Source organism: Mercurialis annua, linkage group LG1-X (genome assembly GCF_937616625.2).
Source record: "Mercurialis annua linkage group LG1-X, ddMerAnnu1.2, whole genome shotgun sequence".
Lineage (NCBI taxonomy): Eukaryota > Viridiplantae > Streptophyta > Magnoliopsida > Malpighiales > Euphorbiaceae > Mercurialis > Mercurialis annua.
In genome coordinates, this window is record NC_065570.1 from 69,826,403 (window position 1) to 69,841,941 (window position 15,539).

The window sequence follows — 15,539 nt, forward strand, 5'->3', positions numbered from 1 at the left end:
TAAGTTTAATATTCATAATACTAATTTACTATACATTAATTTATAGCTACTAAAGTGGATCATATTAGCTAGCTAAGGATTGCAACACAAGATTTATGTAATAATATTTTGCAATCACATTGAATCTTCAAGGACTACATATTACTTATTAAAACTCCCAAATTGAGATGTCGCATTCCAATTAAAAAGTTGGTGAAGGTAGGCAATTTCCAAAAGCTCTTTCCCTTTTAGTACAATATGGTAAATGATTATAGCCAAGGAAGTTTCCATCCATTTCCATTAAAAGTTGAAATGTTTTATGAGAGAATTTTATCGTCTTAATAGATTCTATCTGATTCGGTCTGAATTAACCGCCATAATGGCTCCGAACATCAGGTGATACCTCTATTCAAAAAAAGTTGAAATTTATTATACATGCAAAGAAGAAAATATATTTGATGCACACACCAACAATTTATTCTTTCATATTTTCAGGCAACTAATATGACGAGTAATGACCTTCAAAAATAAAATATCACAAGTAACGTTATATAGGTTTCTTCTTCATTAGTAGCTGCCAATTTTGAAAATCAACAAATTAAGGCAATTTGCAAAGAAAAATTAGTATCGCTCATATATTATATGAGGATTATTATTTTACTAAAATTAACCATTTATCGATATTTTAATTCTATTTAATGATTTTTTAATAATTATTTTAGTTATTTAATACTAAAAATAATGATTTTTTAATATTAAAAACAAAAAGTACAAATGAATCAAGAAATCCCTTAGATTGAGCATTCCAAAACAACATAAAAGTTAATTAAAATACAAAGGAAAGAATATGAATAATTATACAACGCAACGGTTGCGCCACGTCATACAAATGCATGTAAAAATAAAATTGAAGAGAATTATTCTGAGATTATTTCAAAGTGAAATCCAATTAACAAAGAGAATGAACCCAATTACACACAAGTCAGTCTCATAATTAGCAGAGAGATTGAAATGAATAAAATTATTGAAGCAAAGAACTAAGAAGGTAGTGATTAGAGTCAAATTTGCTTAAAGATGTTAAACACACTTTTCAAGTCTAATCCTTTTCTCCTTTATCCTTGTAAAAGGATCAATAGATAAACAACACAATGAACCATTTTCAAGCAAACTAATACAACAAAGGGTGTGACCAAATGCAAGAGTCCTCTCCAATGTGCTGCACTTACCGACCGGTGTACAGTGACTTGCATACAGCGACTCCGTCCTATAAAAACCCTAGAAAAGTAAAAAGAAAATGCTTACCAACTAATTGTTCTATCTCTTACCATAATCAATCACCTTTTTCCCCCCTTCTATTCACATGCCAATTTAGTGTCAAAGCTGCTCAAGCAGATAGCAAATGCTTGAAATGCAGACAACGGATATCGGTAATCCATGGTAAACATGTCTTTTCCGACTTTGCCAAACTGCAGAATTATCTTGTCGTGATCAGACTGCGGAGGCTGTGATGGTGTTGGTGCACCAGCTGCAGGTTGCGTGGCAGCAATCAGTTGGAAATTCTTGACAGACGCAACTGTTACTCTTCCTCGAAAATTTAGGCACCAACATTGTAACTGTTCGTGCCATCTTGGTGCTTTATTCCTAAGAATTAGAGGTCTCTCTTTTCCTTCGTCTTCCTCATCTCGAGATCCCACAATGTCTGAGAACCGAGCACTGCTAAACTCCGTTGAATTGTCGATTGATTTTGAGAAAGAAATGCTCCTAAATGAATCTTCAAGAGAGCGAGGTAGGAGCTCAGGCTGGCCCGGCACAAAACCACCGGGGTCAAGGGATGAGGCGGGGATTGAGTGCATAGTGCAGTGCATCCTGCGCGGACCCCTGGTGCCCAGAACATTCAGCTCATATGTAACCTGAGCAATGTTGTAACTGCCAGTGGGGACCTTTGGAGAAACTTTTTTAGAGTAGAATCTTCTACTTCGGCCAGGTGGGGAAAGCTGAGCATTGTTGTAAGGAGGCTGCGTATCATAAATTATAAACTTTGTCCCTAGAAAATTGGACCTGAAACAATAACAAATATAGATATAACTACAAAGAAGCATCTGCATTTTCAGATTTCCCGATTAATAAATTCTCAAATTTAGTGATGGGAATTAAGACTTAGCAGTCATTAATTCTATTTGTGCTCGAATCATAGCTGCGCTGAGCATTCTTAAGAAAAGCGTCATGCTCAAGTATAATCAAGACTCAATGAGTCACATTCTTGCAAACCCATATGAAGGTCAAGTGAACTGGTAATGAATAGTTGAAACCCATGTTAAGCTATTTACTTATACATGAATAATGAGAGAAATTACCCCAATTCGGGACAGGAAACAATATTAATTATATGAGCATTAGCAAGTACCAACTATGGTAATTAAAAAGAATGCATACCTGAGTTTTCCAATATAAGTGTTACTTGATCTTGATATATTATCAGCATCCATGGAGATTACATACTCAGTGCAAGTAGTTCTCCGCGTGCGCTTTGCAGATAGTAGAAACTTTCCATTTTCAACTAGCAGCGCTGCAAAAGCATGGAATTAATCAACACAGTAGAAAGAGATCTCATTAGCAGAAAAAAGATAAAATAAAATGAACCAACATTTATCAACTAACAATAGTATAGAAAAACTGCATGGAGTGACCGTAAATTAAATAACTGATCAAATAGATTACAGATATAAATTGAGTAAGAGATACCTCAGTTAAACAAAATGAAGTAAAGCCAAACTAGTATTTAAGAAACATTTTCTAATTCATGTTTATTGAGAAGCACCACCTCCCAAACGCACCCAAATCCCACTGAGTGAGACCAAACTTGCAATTCCAATAAAAAGGACATTACAAGTCGCACACTAACTCATAGCAAATAAAATAAAGTAATGCTTCAACGAAAACTTTTCATAGGCATTAAGAATTAATAACAAAAAAAAATCTTCTATCACAATTTGTAGTGCCGGTCAATCACCCTTGGTAAGAAAATAACTGTAAATCAACATAAATCAATATTTGGGGTTATAAAGCATCTAAATTCTATGTTTGAAAAGCAAAAGCTATAAGTAATTGGACTATGTTTTGCACTTAACACGGCTGCGAATTATGAAGGACATGGAAATCACTGCAAATACTTAGAGAAAAACTCACTAGGGCTAAGGCAAAGGAACAGATGATATGTTAAGTTAGATTTGTCCCTCTTAATAAAGCACTGAACAGTCCCATCCCTTGGACCTGGCTGTAAACAGAGCAAAGTCATGTCAGTAACCAATACGTATTGCATAAATCCCACTAAGTGAAACAGAAAGAGCACATGCATATGTTATTGTTTAGATGGTCTAGCAAATTCAGAAACAAGTTTGATGCCTTCAAACTTGCATATATGGAGACAACGCAAAAACAACAAGTTTACCTGCTTCAGTGAAACTGGAAAGGTTATCTTCCCGGACAATTCAGGACTAGTTACAATTTCTTTACACATTTCTCTCCATGATCGACATACAGCAGCACAGGCAACAACATGCTTCCGAGCAGGCCAAGTACTCTCACTCGCTTCCAATCTCTTTATCACATCACGGAGTAACTCAGGTGGGAGGCTAGCCCAACGACTATTCTGAATAATCACATGTTGGTCATTCAACTCGCCAACTGAGCTATGAGATTTCCCTCTGTGATGACCTGACAGCCTCAGATCGAAACTCCTCCTGGATAGACTCCCAAAGCCATCTCTCACATCGCGAACTATACTGCGGAAAGACATTTGCTCCGGTTCACTTGTATCCTTATTTAAATAAATCCTTCACTAGTGTCGTATAAAAACCATTTACATTTGAGTTGATCGAAGACCGTAAATCATACCATGTGTGCCCACCTGCAAATTACAACCAAAAAGGAATTCTTTACACTTCTAGTTGCAATGCTTAGTAAGCAAGAAAAAAGAAAAAGAATAGAGATAAGGGAAAAGCACAAAGCAAGAAAAGAAGATTCTCATAAAAGAAAAGACTCACATGGACCAAAAGCACTTAAAAATAAAATACCAGACTTTTATCAGACACATCTTTTGTTTGGCGGTTCATTATCTATCTTTGAATCCAATTTGTTACTAATTCAAATCTAGCTTACCTATTCAAATCAGGGATCAACACAAAAGAAAAGAAACAATTACAAATACTTTGCAAACTACACTTCAATGTTTCAAGGGAAATAGAATAAAAAAGACCAAATCACATGGATCAATATCATCTAACTTCCCATATTGTAACTAAGAATCAAGAATATTACAATGAAAAGCATAAAAAAAAAACATTATAATCTAAACCAACATACAAGAATCATACACCTCACTCGGGTCAAAGTTGATTTGAACAAAACATCATCCAAAACAAATATACAGATTAAAAACCATATTTCATTCAAATAAACTCAAAACAAAACCAAACAAGGTTTTATCATGTCTAGGTATTAACTTTTATGTCTCTTCATTGACCCTAATTTACAAATTATCTCTTTAAGTTTTGGTACAAATTGTTGAATTAATCAAAACCTACCCCATCAAGCATTTACTACAGCAAACAGTAACGCTTAAAACTTAAACATGTCTGCAACTAAAAAATTCCAAAAACAAAAAAATCAAACCTTTACTCCATACTTATATTGATCGGAAAAAATGAAGCAAAAATCACTTCTTTAGGCACAAATTCTGTCCATAAAAACTACACTAAACTAAAAACAAAAAAACAAATTCTCCATTCCCACATCACAAACAGCTGCTAACCCAGAAACACAAACACAAGAAAGTTGAGATTTTTCTTCAGGAAAAGTTTTCTAGAGAAACAAACAGAAAAACCCACCAAATCTAGAGAAAGAAAGATCGAAAAAAATTAAGAAAATTAAGCTCTTACATATTTTTGGTTTCACTTGTGGTGGGTTGTTATGTCAGATCGTGAGCTTTATCACACGGTTTCTTTGCTCGGGCTTGACTTTTTTTTGGTTTCTCTCACTAATTTTTAATTTGTTGTTTCTCTCTCTAGAATAGCAGAACACACGGACTTCAAATTCGGATTAAATTCACTTTATGTTCATGAAACCACAGCAGCTGCCTGCTTTCATTTTTATAATCCTCTCTTTACTTTATTAATTACTATTAATTAATTCATTGCTTATTAGAGACTATATAGAGGATCATGAATTCATTAGTATCATCTTGGGTTTTTGCCCTTTTCTAGATTTTTTTTCATTGTGAATTACTGTTTTGGCCTTCATTGGTTGACTTGAAGTTTGTGTTATTGTTTCCGGTCTATAATATTTATCGCATTTGAATATATTTTTTAGATCTATAATATTTATCTCATTAGAGATTTAAGAAAACATTAATTGCTATTTTTCATATTTATCCATTACAATAAATAACTTACTAAAATTAAAACGACTAGTCAAACATAAAATTAGTGATAATTAATATATCAATTTAATAAAAATATATAAAAATAAGGATATATTTATTAATTTCTTAATATATGAGAAATGGCTAAATGCGATAAATATTATGGGCCGGTGGTAGTAATTATTTTATTTTGATGGATAGATTAACATTTATTTTAATTTGGATTATTAAAAAACTTTAGAAAATGTTACTCTAATTTTATCAACTTTTAGTAGTTTAAAATTTAATAATCAATTAGTGGAAAATTTAATATTTAATTAAGTTATTATTATTTGGATTTTTATTAATTAATAGAACTAATCAACTAAATCAAATTAATTTTACATTTTCAAAATTTTAATTAGTTTAATTTAATTAATTTGCATTAAACTAAAAATTATTCAGATTTGGTAAAAAGGATATACTAATTCGATTTTAACTAAAATAATTGGTCATTTACCGAATCAATTGTTTGCCCGCTTCTAATTTTATACAGCTAGGCAATTATTAGCACTCTTATATCAAATGGTAAAAAATGAAATTTATAATAAAAATATTTATTATCTTATATTGAAACTAAAATTAAATTTTCAAACTTAATTTAAATTTGTCCTAAATATTTTTTTTCTATAAAATTATGTATAATTTAATTATAAAAATTTAATATAAAACAGTTTAACCTAGTTACGTGTCCAGGTGTCTTGTTTTTTTTTTCCAAACGATAGAGTCGATTATGAAGATTCAACTTACAAAACGTGAAAGTCATATAACAATGGACCTATATATGATCTTTCAAATATTAAAATAAAATAATAGGGAACAATAAAATACAAGTAAAAAATAATCGAAAAAAGAAAATTCTAGACATAAATCCCCAAACTTTAACACAACAATTCCGTTGAGAGGGTGTTTCGATATTTTCCTTTTCCGATCTTCCATTCAATCCGCTTGATCCTTTGAAACCTACTATTTCCGATCTTCGATTTTCATCTTCATTTAAACTCTAAAAAGATAGATCCATACCCTTTTAATTTCTTAGATCTACAAGACTTTTAAAGTTAAAACTCAAACAAACACTAAAATTTCTTGTGAGATCTAAGAAATCTAAGCAAATGAGATATAAAAGACCTTAACTTTATTCCAACAAGAGAATCAACAAGACCCAAATTAAAAATTTAGACTCTAAACTAAGATTTATTGAATTAAAACAAGTAGATCTATAGTAATTAGTAATATGGACAGAGAGAGGATGATTTTCCGGTTAACCGGAAATCATCCTCTCCCACCCTCTAAAAGATGAAGAAGAAGATAATTTTTTTTAGAGAGAAGTGAGAGCAAATATTGTAGAGAGAGAGAGATGAAAATGAGCGGATTTTTTCCAGGTGTCTTGTTAATTATTCATAATTAATTATAAAAATCTGATACTACATCAGTTCAAATTTTTTTATAAGCGCTCCCCTTTCTAATGGTAAAAAAATAAATTTTAAAATTCACTAACATTCAAAGCTTTGTGTTTTTTTTTTAATAACTTAATTCAAATAAAATAGAGAGTTCAATATGAAATTGTTACATTTAATTATACATTTCTAGTTTCTACTATTAGATTAAATATACAGACATAATATATTTTAGTACAAAAATATTATATTATAAAGCTCAACATTTTGAATGTAGATTTCATCCGAAATGCAAAAGATGGCAATTTTCTTAAAAGCACAAATAAAATACTATCTACTAAGTATAAAATCAATGAGTTTACATTTAAACTTAAAAAATACAAAGTAAACTCTTTTCTTCTTATCTAGCCATACGAACCAGTCATGTTTTAGGCTTTTCTTTTTATATTTGTCCCTAAATTAATAAAATGCTTGAGTCTGACCGAGACATATAATGCATTAGTTCTAATGTCATGGCTTATGTGATGAAGACAGGTATTAATTCCTTAACAATAATAATAATGCAAAAATGGTTTATTTGTTTATAATTACATTTCTTCATAACATTATTCCATAAAAATAATCATTCATACCAAAAACAAAAACTCCACATGATCTTCGAGCAACATTAATTTTCTTTTCCTAAGCTTTCAAGCAACATTACATTGGAAAATGCAATTTGTTTGTCATTGAAATTTGCTTCTATTTCAAACCATATTTTATACTCCCTCGCTCCACCAATATAGATAAAACCAACTTTATGCAAAAATTAACATATAGAAGTTAAATTAATTATTTATTATTAGCTTTCTATTATACTCTTAATTTAATAATCTAAATGTTTTAAATTTTATTAATTATATATTTTGGGAACAATAATTATTGCTGGAATTGCAATATAGTCTTAAAAAGATAAATTTATTATTAATTTTTATATTGAATAAAGTAGTAATTAATGATGATTAAGAGAATATAATAAAAGTGGTTGAAATTAATGAGGAATAATATTATTAGTTCAAGTTAACAATTCAAATTAAAATAGAAATTTTGTCTATATTATGGAGCATCCAAAATAGAAATTTAGTCTATATTTATGGGAAGAAATTTTTATGTAGACTCAGTCTACCGCGTCATCCATGGACTAAACCAATTATATTATAACACCTCATTAAAATGAGGGTATTCTTATAATTTTGTTTGTTATTTGCATACACTTTTAAATAATAATATTACAAAAATACCCTCATTTTAATGAGGTGTCATGATATGATTGGTTTAATCCACGGATGACGTGGTGGATTGAATCTATCTAAGAATTTCTCTATTTATGGGATGGAGAGGGTATTATTGTTTGATGATAATCCCACAAAACAACCATATAAGTGGACTATTGATTCATTTTTTTTAAAAAAAAATTATTGTATTTTAAAAGTTATTATCCAATAAATCAGTAACGAAATTAGTAGTGTCCAAAAATCAAACTGAATTCAGTTCGGCTTGGTACTATAAGAAAATCGAGTTTTTAGTTCGTTTTGGTTTTGGACACAATTTGTTTCAAATTACGTTATAATATAGGAATAATGTCATAAAAATTCACCAATTTTATACGGTTTTTCGATTCAATCACGTTCTTTAAAAATTTCTCATAAAAATACACCAACTTTCATTTTTTTTCAAATTCATACACGGTGCTGATGTGGCACTCGTTCATTAGTGAATTTGCTGAGGTGTAAGTCATTTTTAACCAATGAATGAGTGACACGTCAGCACCGTATATGGTTTTGAGAAAAAAATGAAAGTTGGTGTATTTTTATGAAAAAATTTAAAGAACATGATTAAATTAAGAAAATGTGTAAAGTTGGTGAATTTTTATGACATTAACCCTATAATATACATCGATCCGAAAACTCGACCGAACTAACATGTCTCATTCGTTTTGGAAACTTTTGGTTTGATTTGATTTTAAAATATAGATTTTTTAATTTTGATTTGATTTAGTTTTAATAAAAATAGAAAACATCGGTTCACTTTGCTTCAAATTGATATTTTAAAAACTCTTTTTTTTTCAGTTCAGTTTAGAACATTACTATTTTAGTTAACTTTTATATAAAATAACCAAAACAAACTAAAAAGCAACCAAAATGAATGGTTCGGTTTGGTTTGAAAAAACTTAAATCCTTCAAATTCTTATTCAGTTTTATAAAAAATAAAAACCATTTATGTAGTTTGGTTGGAACCGAGAGAATCAATTTTTTTTATTAATACATATTATTAAATATTCGTAAATAAACTTATATAAAAACTTAAATATGTATAATATTATTAATATTTCATTATTTTTATGGATAAAATGCATATGTTATCTTTTCTGAAATATTTTTATAGCTATAGTTTATTTTATTTATTAAGAATGTTTTTTTTATTTTCATAAGATTAAAAAAATTCATTTTCACAAATGAGGAAAGGAATGAGCGGTAATCGCATTTTCGTTTTTAAATGATTTTAATAAAACAAACCTAAATAATAAAAATCATCCATCTTTGTCCTCATCCCACTTTATTTTTTAATCAAACCAAATACTCTTTAAAATAAATCATATAGTATTTCTTTTATTCTCATTTTATTCTAAGTTTTGGTTTCATAGTTGGTGGGCTGCAATATTTTTGCTGCTTTTTAGTTGTTTTATGGATTATTTAGTGGAAAACGTTATTTTAATCTTATATAAATACAATTGTTTTCTACTACTCCCTCCGTCCCATTTAAGAAGGGACAAATGAGTTTTGCACAAATATTAATAAAATAAGACAATATTTTATTTTATCATGTCTACCCCTATTAATTAGTATGGTTTCTTCTAATAATAGAATATATGTATTGTAAATTGAGTTGCATTTAATGTATATTGAAATAATTAAAGGGATAAAAGTGGAAGTTCAATATAAATTGGCACAGAAAATACGATATAGCCTTCTTAGATGGGACAAATAAAAATGAGATATGTCCCTTCTTAAACGGGACGGAGGGAGTATATAAATTGTTTAAATTTTTCTAGAAAAATAAATAAAGAAAGCACTAAGTTACATAAGGTGAGTAGAATAATGACATGGAGGGGCACGCTATAATGATGAAGGTGTGGAAAATGTCTAAATGCTTTATTAATATCTACGGAATGACAAATTTACCCATTCTGACTTTTGTATATACAACTTGCAACCTGCAAGTTCGTGCAGTTTACATATATTTTATTTTTCAATAATTCTTTTATAGATTTGATAATCACCGTAATCATCTGTGAAAATGAATCGAAATATACTATTTACTGTTATTATATTTTAGAATAGAAATATTTAATGATCTTGCTAATATTGTCTTCATTAAGTTGGCGAAGAAAAAAATCAAAAAACTGAGATGATAGTATTTCATATTTAATGAAAAAAAGTAGAGTGACGTAGAGTTAAAACATAAATTATACTATATAATATGTAACATGAAAAGAATCTAGCGAGTGAGTCATATTTCAAATGGCTAAAACTCTTCAAATGCATTTTGAAGTTTAACTCAGTATCTAACACTAACAATTAAAAAAAACCCTAGCCGCCAAGAGTTTTCTTCTTATTTCTTCTCCGGCTGCCGTCAATGGTTTGATTTTTGTTGTTGACGGTAGCCATCCCTTTATTTATGTTATTTTAATTTGATAGAATATAATAAATAGCGACTCTTTTTCATTTTTTGATGGATTAAAATCTATCAACGAAGCGCAATTCATTTACCAAGAAGTGAAGATAGATCGAAGATCTTTCATCAATAAAATGGAATCGTTTATGAGCTATATTAGTTTTATTTGTTTTTCATTGTTTGTTTTTTTTCTGAATGTTTTATGTTGTCCTTTCATTATGAAAGGTTTGTTGTCCTTTCTCTGTGAAAGGTTTGTTGTCTCCTTTTTATGTAGGAGTTTGCTGTCTCTTTTTTATGAAGGAGTTATCAAGTGGTGATTGAATGGAATGCTCTGAGTTTGTGGGTGATTGGATAAGTTTTGATCGACGAGTGATCGAAGACTGCACTTATTTAGCGAAACAGTTAATAATTTATTTTTATTTTCGTAAGTAAGATCTGCGAATCAGGCAGCATGTTGTCTGTTCCATGTCAGGTCATCGGATTTAGTTTTCGAATTATTCCGAATTTCTTACAAATGTAACTGTTTCATATTCGATTTAATGAGATTTGATGATTTCAAAAAAAAACACTAACAATTAATATAATTAGATTCTACCGCCATAAAAAAAACATAAAAAAATCTAATACAATTAAATTTTAATTTTTTTTAATTACCTTGGTAGACTCAATTATTTATTTATGCAATGCCAGTTCATTTTTTTAGGAACAAAGGTCACTACAATCTCTAAATTTATACATCGGGATCAATTAACTCACTTAATTATTTAACCAATTAAAAATACTACTCTCTATTTCATCGACTAGGGATATTATTTTATATTTTTAGGACATTTCACTCTTAAATTAGTTCATCAGAGTCCCTAGACAGGCTAATTTAATTAGTTTTTTTTTCCGGTGATAATTTAGAAATTAATTGACCTAAAAGATGATTCTTTACTTAATATTTTAAGAGTACAATAATATTTGTGGTTTTGAAGGGATAGACAAGCCAATTTCAATATATTATGATGGATTTTACTTTAAATTGAGAGGATCAAAACAAATTTCAATATATAAATTCGTGATATAAATTTATAGATATGAATGGCCCTACTCTTAAAAACATGTATATTTCCTTTTAGCAATCCGAAAAGCCAGAGCTACCGCTAAAATGTTGCTAAACTTGAGTGCTGTCTAAAATTCTATAATGTACATCTCTCGAGAGCCATCTACCAAATAAACCTCTGGACACCAGGTTCATGGCTCCAAACAAGAACATCTTCATGGTGAAGATATTGATTACAAAATACATCAGTCCGGTAAGGATGAAATTTCGATTACCATCGATAAGGGAACGAAGCATCAAGAAGTAGAATGGTATAGTATAACATCTAAATAAGCGGAGCAGGAACACTGCAGCTGTAGCCAAGAAATATGCCAACACCCACGTTCTAGGGCGACCTTTCGCTACCAATAGACGATAACAACAAGGTGTAAATGAGATAAATTGAATGCTAAAGGAAGAAGAAAGATATAATACTAACCCAATATGCTAAAGATCGAAAACCATGAATAAACATGAAAGGAATCAAAAGGTACTTCATCAACCAAATGAGGTTCGATCATCTTCCTCCAGAGACAGAAGGGTTAGTGCCAATTGTCAGCAAGAAGATAGGGGTGAGCTATGCTGCAACATTAGTAATAAACTCTATTATGATATAGTGATGGAAAATAGAAGGAAATTCATAAAAAACAATGCTCTGATTTGTCTGAACTGAATGTTTAAAAAGCCATATCGCTCTGCGGTTTTTACTGTCTTCTAATATTCCATATAGATTTGACAACATTATCACCTCTCCTTCTTCCTCAACAAAAAGCCAAGGCAACATATAAATGAAGCTAATGCCACACACAAATCAGATAATATAGAATTCAGAAGTGTGAATGTTCCACTTCTTTCCTCACACTCAAACAAACTTAGTTCTCTGCAAGAATCTATTTTCTTTATTCATAGTTCAAAAAATTACGATATCTATCCTTTCTTTGCTTAGCATATAATAGTAATACAAGAATCTGAACTGACCTAAACAAATGAACAGAAAGAAAGCCAACAATAAAAGCCACAAGCAACCGACTCAAACGGAAGGCCTTGTTCTTCCAGATCCATTGCAACATATTTGCTCCATGGTTTAATGAGAAATGCAGAGGAGCTGCTGCCAGAGCAGAAACAAGACTAAAATACATCATCTGTGCAAAATGCAGTGAAACTGCATGGGCTTCTTTTGCACCTACAAGATTAAGACACAATGAGAAACAAACTATTACAACAACAAATAGACCATGATGATATGAGTAGTACATAGAACAACACTCCCATTCCATCTAACAAAATCAACAAAAGCCACCAATGTAATGAAGAAGGGGATAAATGATAAGAGAAGTTTCCACTTGATATGCCATGAAGTCAAACATCGCATATCTCATAAAAAAAACCTACAATATGAGGCGAAATGGTGTAATCTTAGCATTGAGAAGGAAGAAACACGAGATGATGCAAGACCAAGTTGATAAGCTCATTTCCCACTCCCATCAAAATGGGAGATGATAACATGCACATAAAAGTAAAACAATCACCAAAATTGAATCATGCATTCAGATCAAAACCTGTGGGATTGGTTGTTCAGGAGGCATTCATAGATAATGCCTGATATTTGATGGCATCTGCAGCACTAGTAGGCTTTCGTCTTCACATGTTTGAGTCTGCTGTGACAAAATTGCTGGAAAATAAATAACTAGTTTCTTTTCCCTGATCATTTAGCTCATCCACTTTCACATTTTTTCTTTTATTGGTTAGAGTTAAATATATGGCGCCTGTGCATGCGACAAAAACCATCCAAATAATATTTATTTGACGAATAAAAACTGCTGAGGCCCCACGCTGCAAAACAAACAAAATGAAAATAATTATAAGTTTCAGATAACAATACAGCGTCAGTAATGTTGAAATATTTATTAGAAGTTTTTATGGGTGAAGTTTGGTTGCAGAAAATCCTCTCGCTCTATATACAAAAATGAAATAGCATATCCAGTATATTGTATGCTGCAGCTCCAAAAGTAAAAATATTTATTTATTCATATTACTATAGATCACTTCTCTATCAACTCTTCCAATTTAGTGCCATAAAAGTCTGTGAACAACATCTAACAACCAACTCTATAAGCTATATTTTAAAACTATTAAGTAATTGTAAGAATTATGTACTGTAAACAAATTGTAAGAAAAAAACTTCTTTCACCTTCCATGTAATTTTAAAACAAATTGAGGTTAGCTCCTTTACCAATGCACTAAGGGGGTACTTCTTCTTCAAGCACGCAAGATACGTAACAAGCACTGCTGTAAGCGATGCCACATCAGTGTAGTAAAGAAAAGTGAAAAACCATTGAAGTGGATATAGAGTTAGGATCACAGCAAGAAATGATGCTTTACTTTCATCAAGAGTTGGCCTTAAATGGACAACTATCTTATACACAACAACGCTACCGCCAGAACACAATTTGTAGAGCGAAGAATTGGGGTGGAGGCTTGGAGCATGCTTCAGAAAACAAGGAGACCAGTTGCACAAGATACATGCCTGGAAACAAACAAGCAACATGAGCAAGTGAAAGAAAGTACCTGCAAGAATATCGTATTGCCTTTTAATTCTCAACTTCTTTAACTACGTAATGGATCTAAAAGTATCCAAATTGCATCCACTTATCAAAACTATTCGTTTTCTTGATTTCTTGCAGTAATGGAAATTTTAAAAATGCAACAAAGTCAAATCAGCTGTATTTAGTCAATTTTCATGTTCCAAGATAGAAATGCTAAACATACAAAAGTTCGATTTTTGAACTTCTTTTAGGTGAAAATGTTGAAAGACTGAGGCAACTAAATGAAACTATATGATTGTTCATATTAAGACAGATATATAGCAGTCTTCAAAAAAATATAGGTTTAACATTTGAAGAAAGAGACAGAAATCGTACAATCCAGGTGGACTAGTAATCATAGGATCCCAACTTCAGAATTTGCCCTTGCACTATTGTTGAGCTTGAGGTATGTGAAACATCTCATCCTGCAGCATCAATTAGTACTTCTTTAATTTTAAATCACATCTTCAGACAGATCATGACTTTGAAAAAAAATGAGAAAATCTTACCATGTAAGGATCAGGCACAATTAGAGGTGGCCACGGTTCATAACCCGGCGGTTCCGATTCGGAACCGCCGGGTCACGGTTTAAGAAAAAGTGGAACCGGCCCGGAACCGCCTAAGAGACGGTTCCATGACGGTTCGGAACCGGACGGTTCCGGTTCCGGTTTAGGACGGTTTAAAAAAAATTAAAAATAAAATTAAAATTTAATTACTAAAAAATGTAATTTAACAATAAAATAACTCACAGAGATAATATTACAAGAAAATAAATTCTTTTTTCTTTTAAATTAAAATGTCAATCCAAAATTTAACTAAAACAAATATAACATATATTTTATTGTAAAAGTAAATATATTATATGGTAAAGATATAATATATATATTAAAAATATACAATATATATTTTTTATCAACGGGTTCGACCCTTGAACCGCCGGTTCCGACCCGGAACCGCCGGTTCACGGTTCAACAAATATGGAACCGGTCCGGAACCGCCCTTTATACGGTTCCGGGCCGGTTTTAGTCCGGTTCCGGGTTTGACCGGTTCTGGGCCGGTTTCGGGCCGGTTCACGGGCTGACCCGGCCCATGGCCACCTCTAGGCACAATCCCATTAACAAGGATTGAAGTTGGAATTACCCATAAGTACATTATCACTGTAACTGATTCTCTACTCATCTCCTTTCCTTCTTCACCATCTCTTTGCTGTATTTTTCAACCAATTTCTAATATAAATTTTGTTATTTTTCAATTAGCAACAATAGAATACATAAATCCAGTGTTTTAAACTTCAATTGATTACCAAATCAGTGAGGCCACTA

General features: G+C 31.0%; 1 protein-coding gene and 1 pseudogene across 2 annotated transcripts; both read right to left on the bottom strand.

Moving 5' to 3' along the window:
• Nucleotides 1–1,025: 1,025 nt before the first annotated feature.
• Nucleotides 1,026–5,115, bottom strand: LOC126657770 (tubby-like F-box protein 8). 2 transcript variants are annotated; one of them, XM_050352541.2, is made up of 5 exons: nt 4,917–5,115; nt 3,428–3,886; nt 3,166–3,253; nt 2,413–2,545; nt 1,026–2,037 (listed from the first exon to the last, which is right to left on the bottom strand). In XM_050352541.2, the coding sequence occupies exons 2-5, from the start codon at nt 3,773–3,775 to the stop codon at nt 1,332–1,334; spliced, it is 1,275 nt and encodes a 424-aa protein (XP_050208498.1). In that variant the 5' UTR covers nt 3,776–3,886; nt 4,917–5,115; the 3' UTR covers nt 1,026–1,331. The 2 variants fall into 2 exon arrangements, with proteins under 2 accessions (XP_050208498.1, XP_050208506.1); XM_050352549.2 differs by lacking the exon at nt 4,917–5,115 and adding an exon at nt 4,651–4,781.
• A 6,517-nt stretch (nt 5,116–11,632) lies between these two features.
• Nucleotides 11,633–15,396, bottom strand: LOC126675459 (dol-P-Glc:Glc(2)Man(9)GlcNAc(2)-PP-Dol alpha-1,2-glucosyltransferase-like; annotated as a pseudogene).
• Nucleotides 15,397–15,539: the final 143 nt, after the last annotated feature.

Bases quoted from the DNA above. Each gene is read 5' to 3' on its own strand.
- LOC126657770 (XM_050352541.2), bottom strand. From the start codon at position 3,775: ATGTCTTTCCGCAGTATAGTTCGCGATGTGAGAGATGGCTTTGGGAGT. The intron at 3,254-3,427 runs GTAAACTTGTTG...CTCTGTTTACAG, and splicing joins TTCCAGTTTCACTGAAGCAG to CCAGGTCCAAGGGATGGGAC. The intron at 2,546-3,165 runs GTGAGTTTTTCT...ATGCTTTTGCAG, and splicing joins GTTCCTTTGCCTTAGCCCTA to CGCTGCTAGTTGAAAATGGA.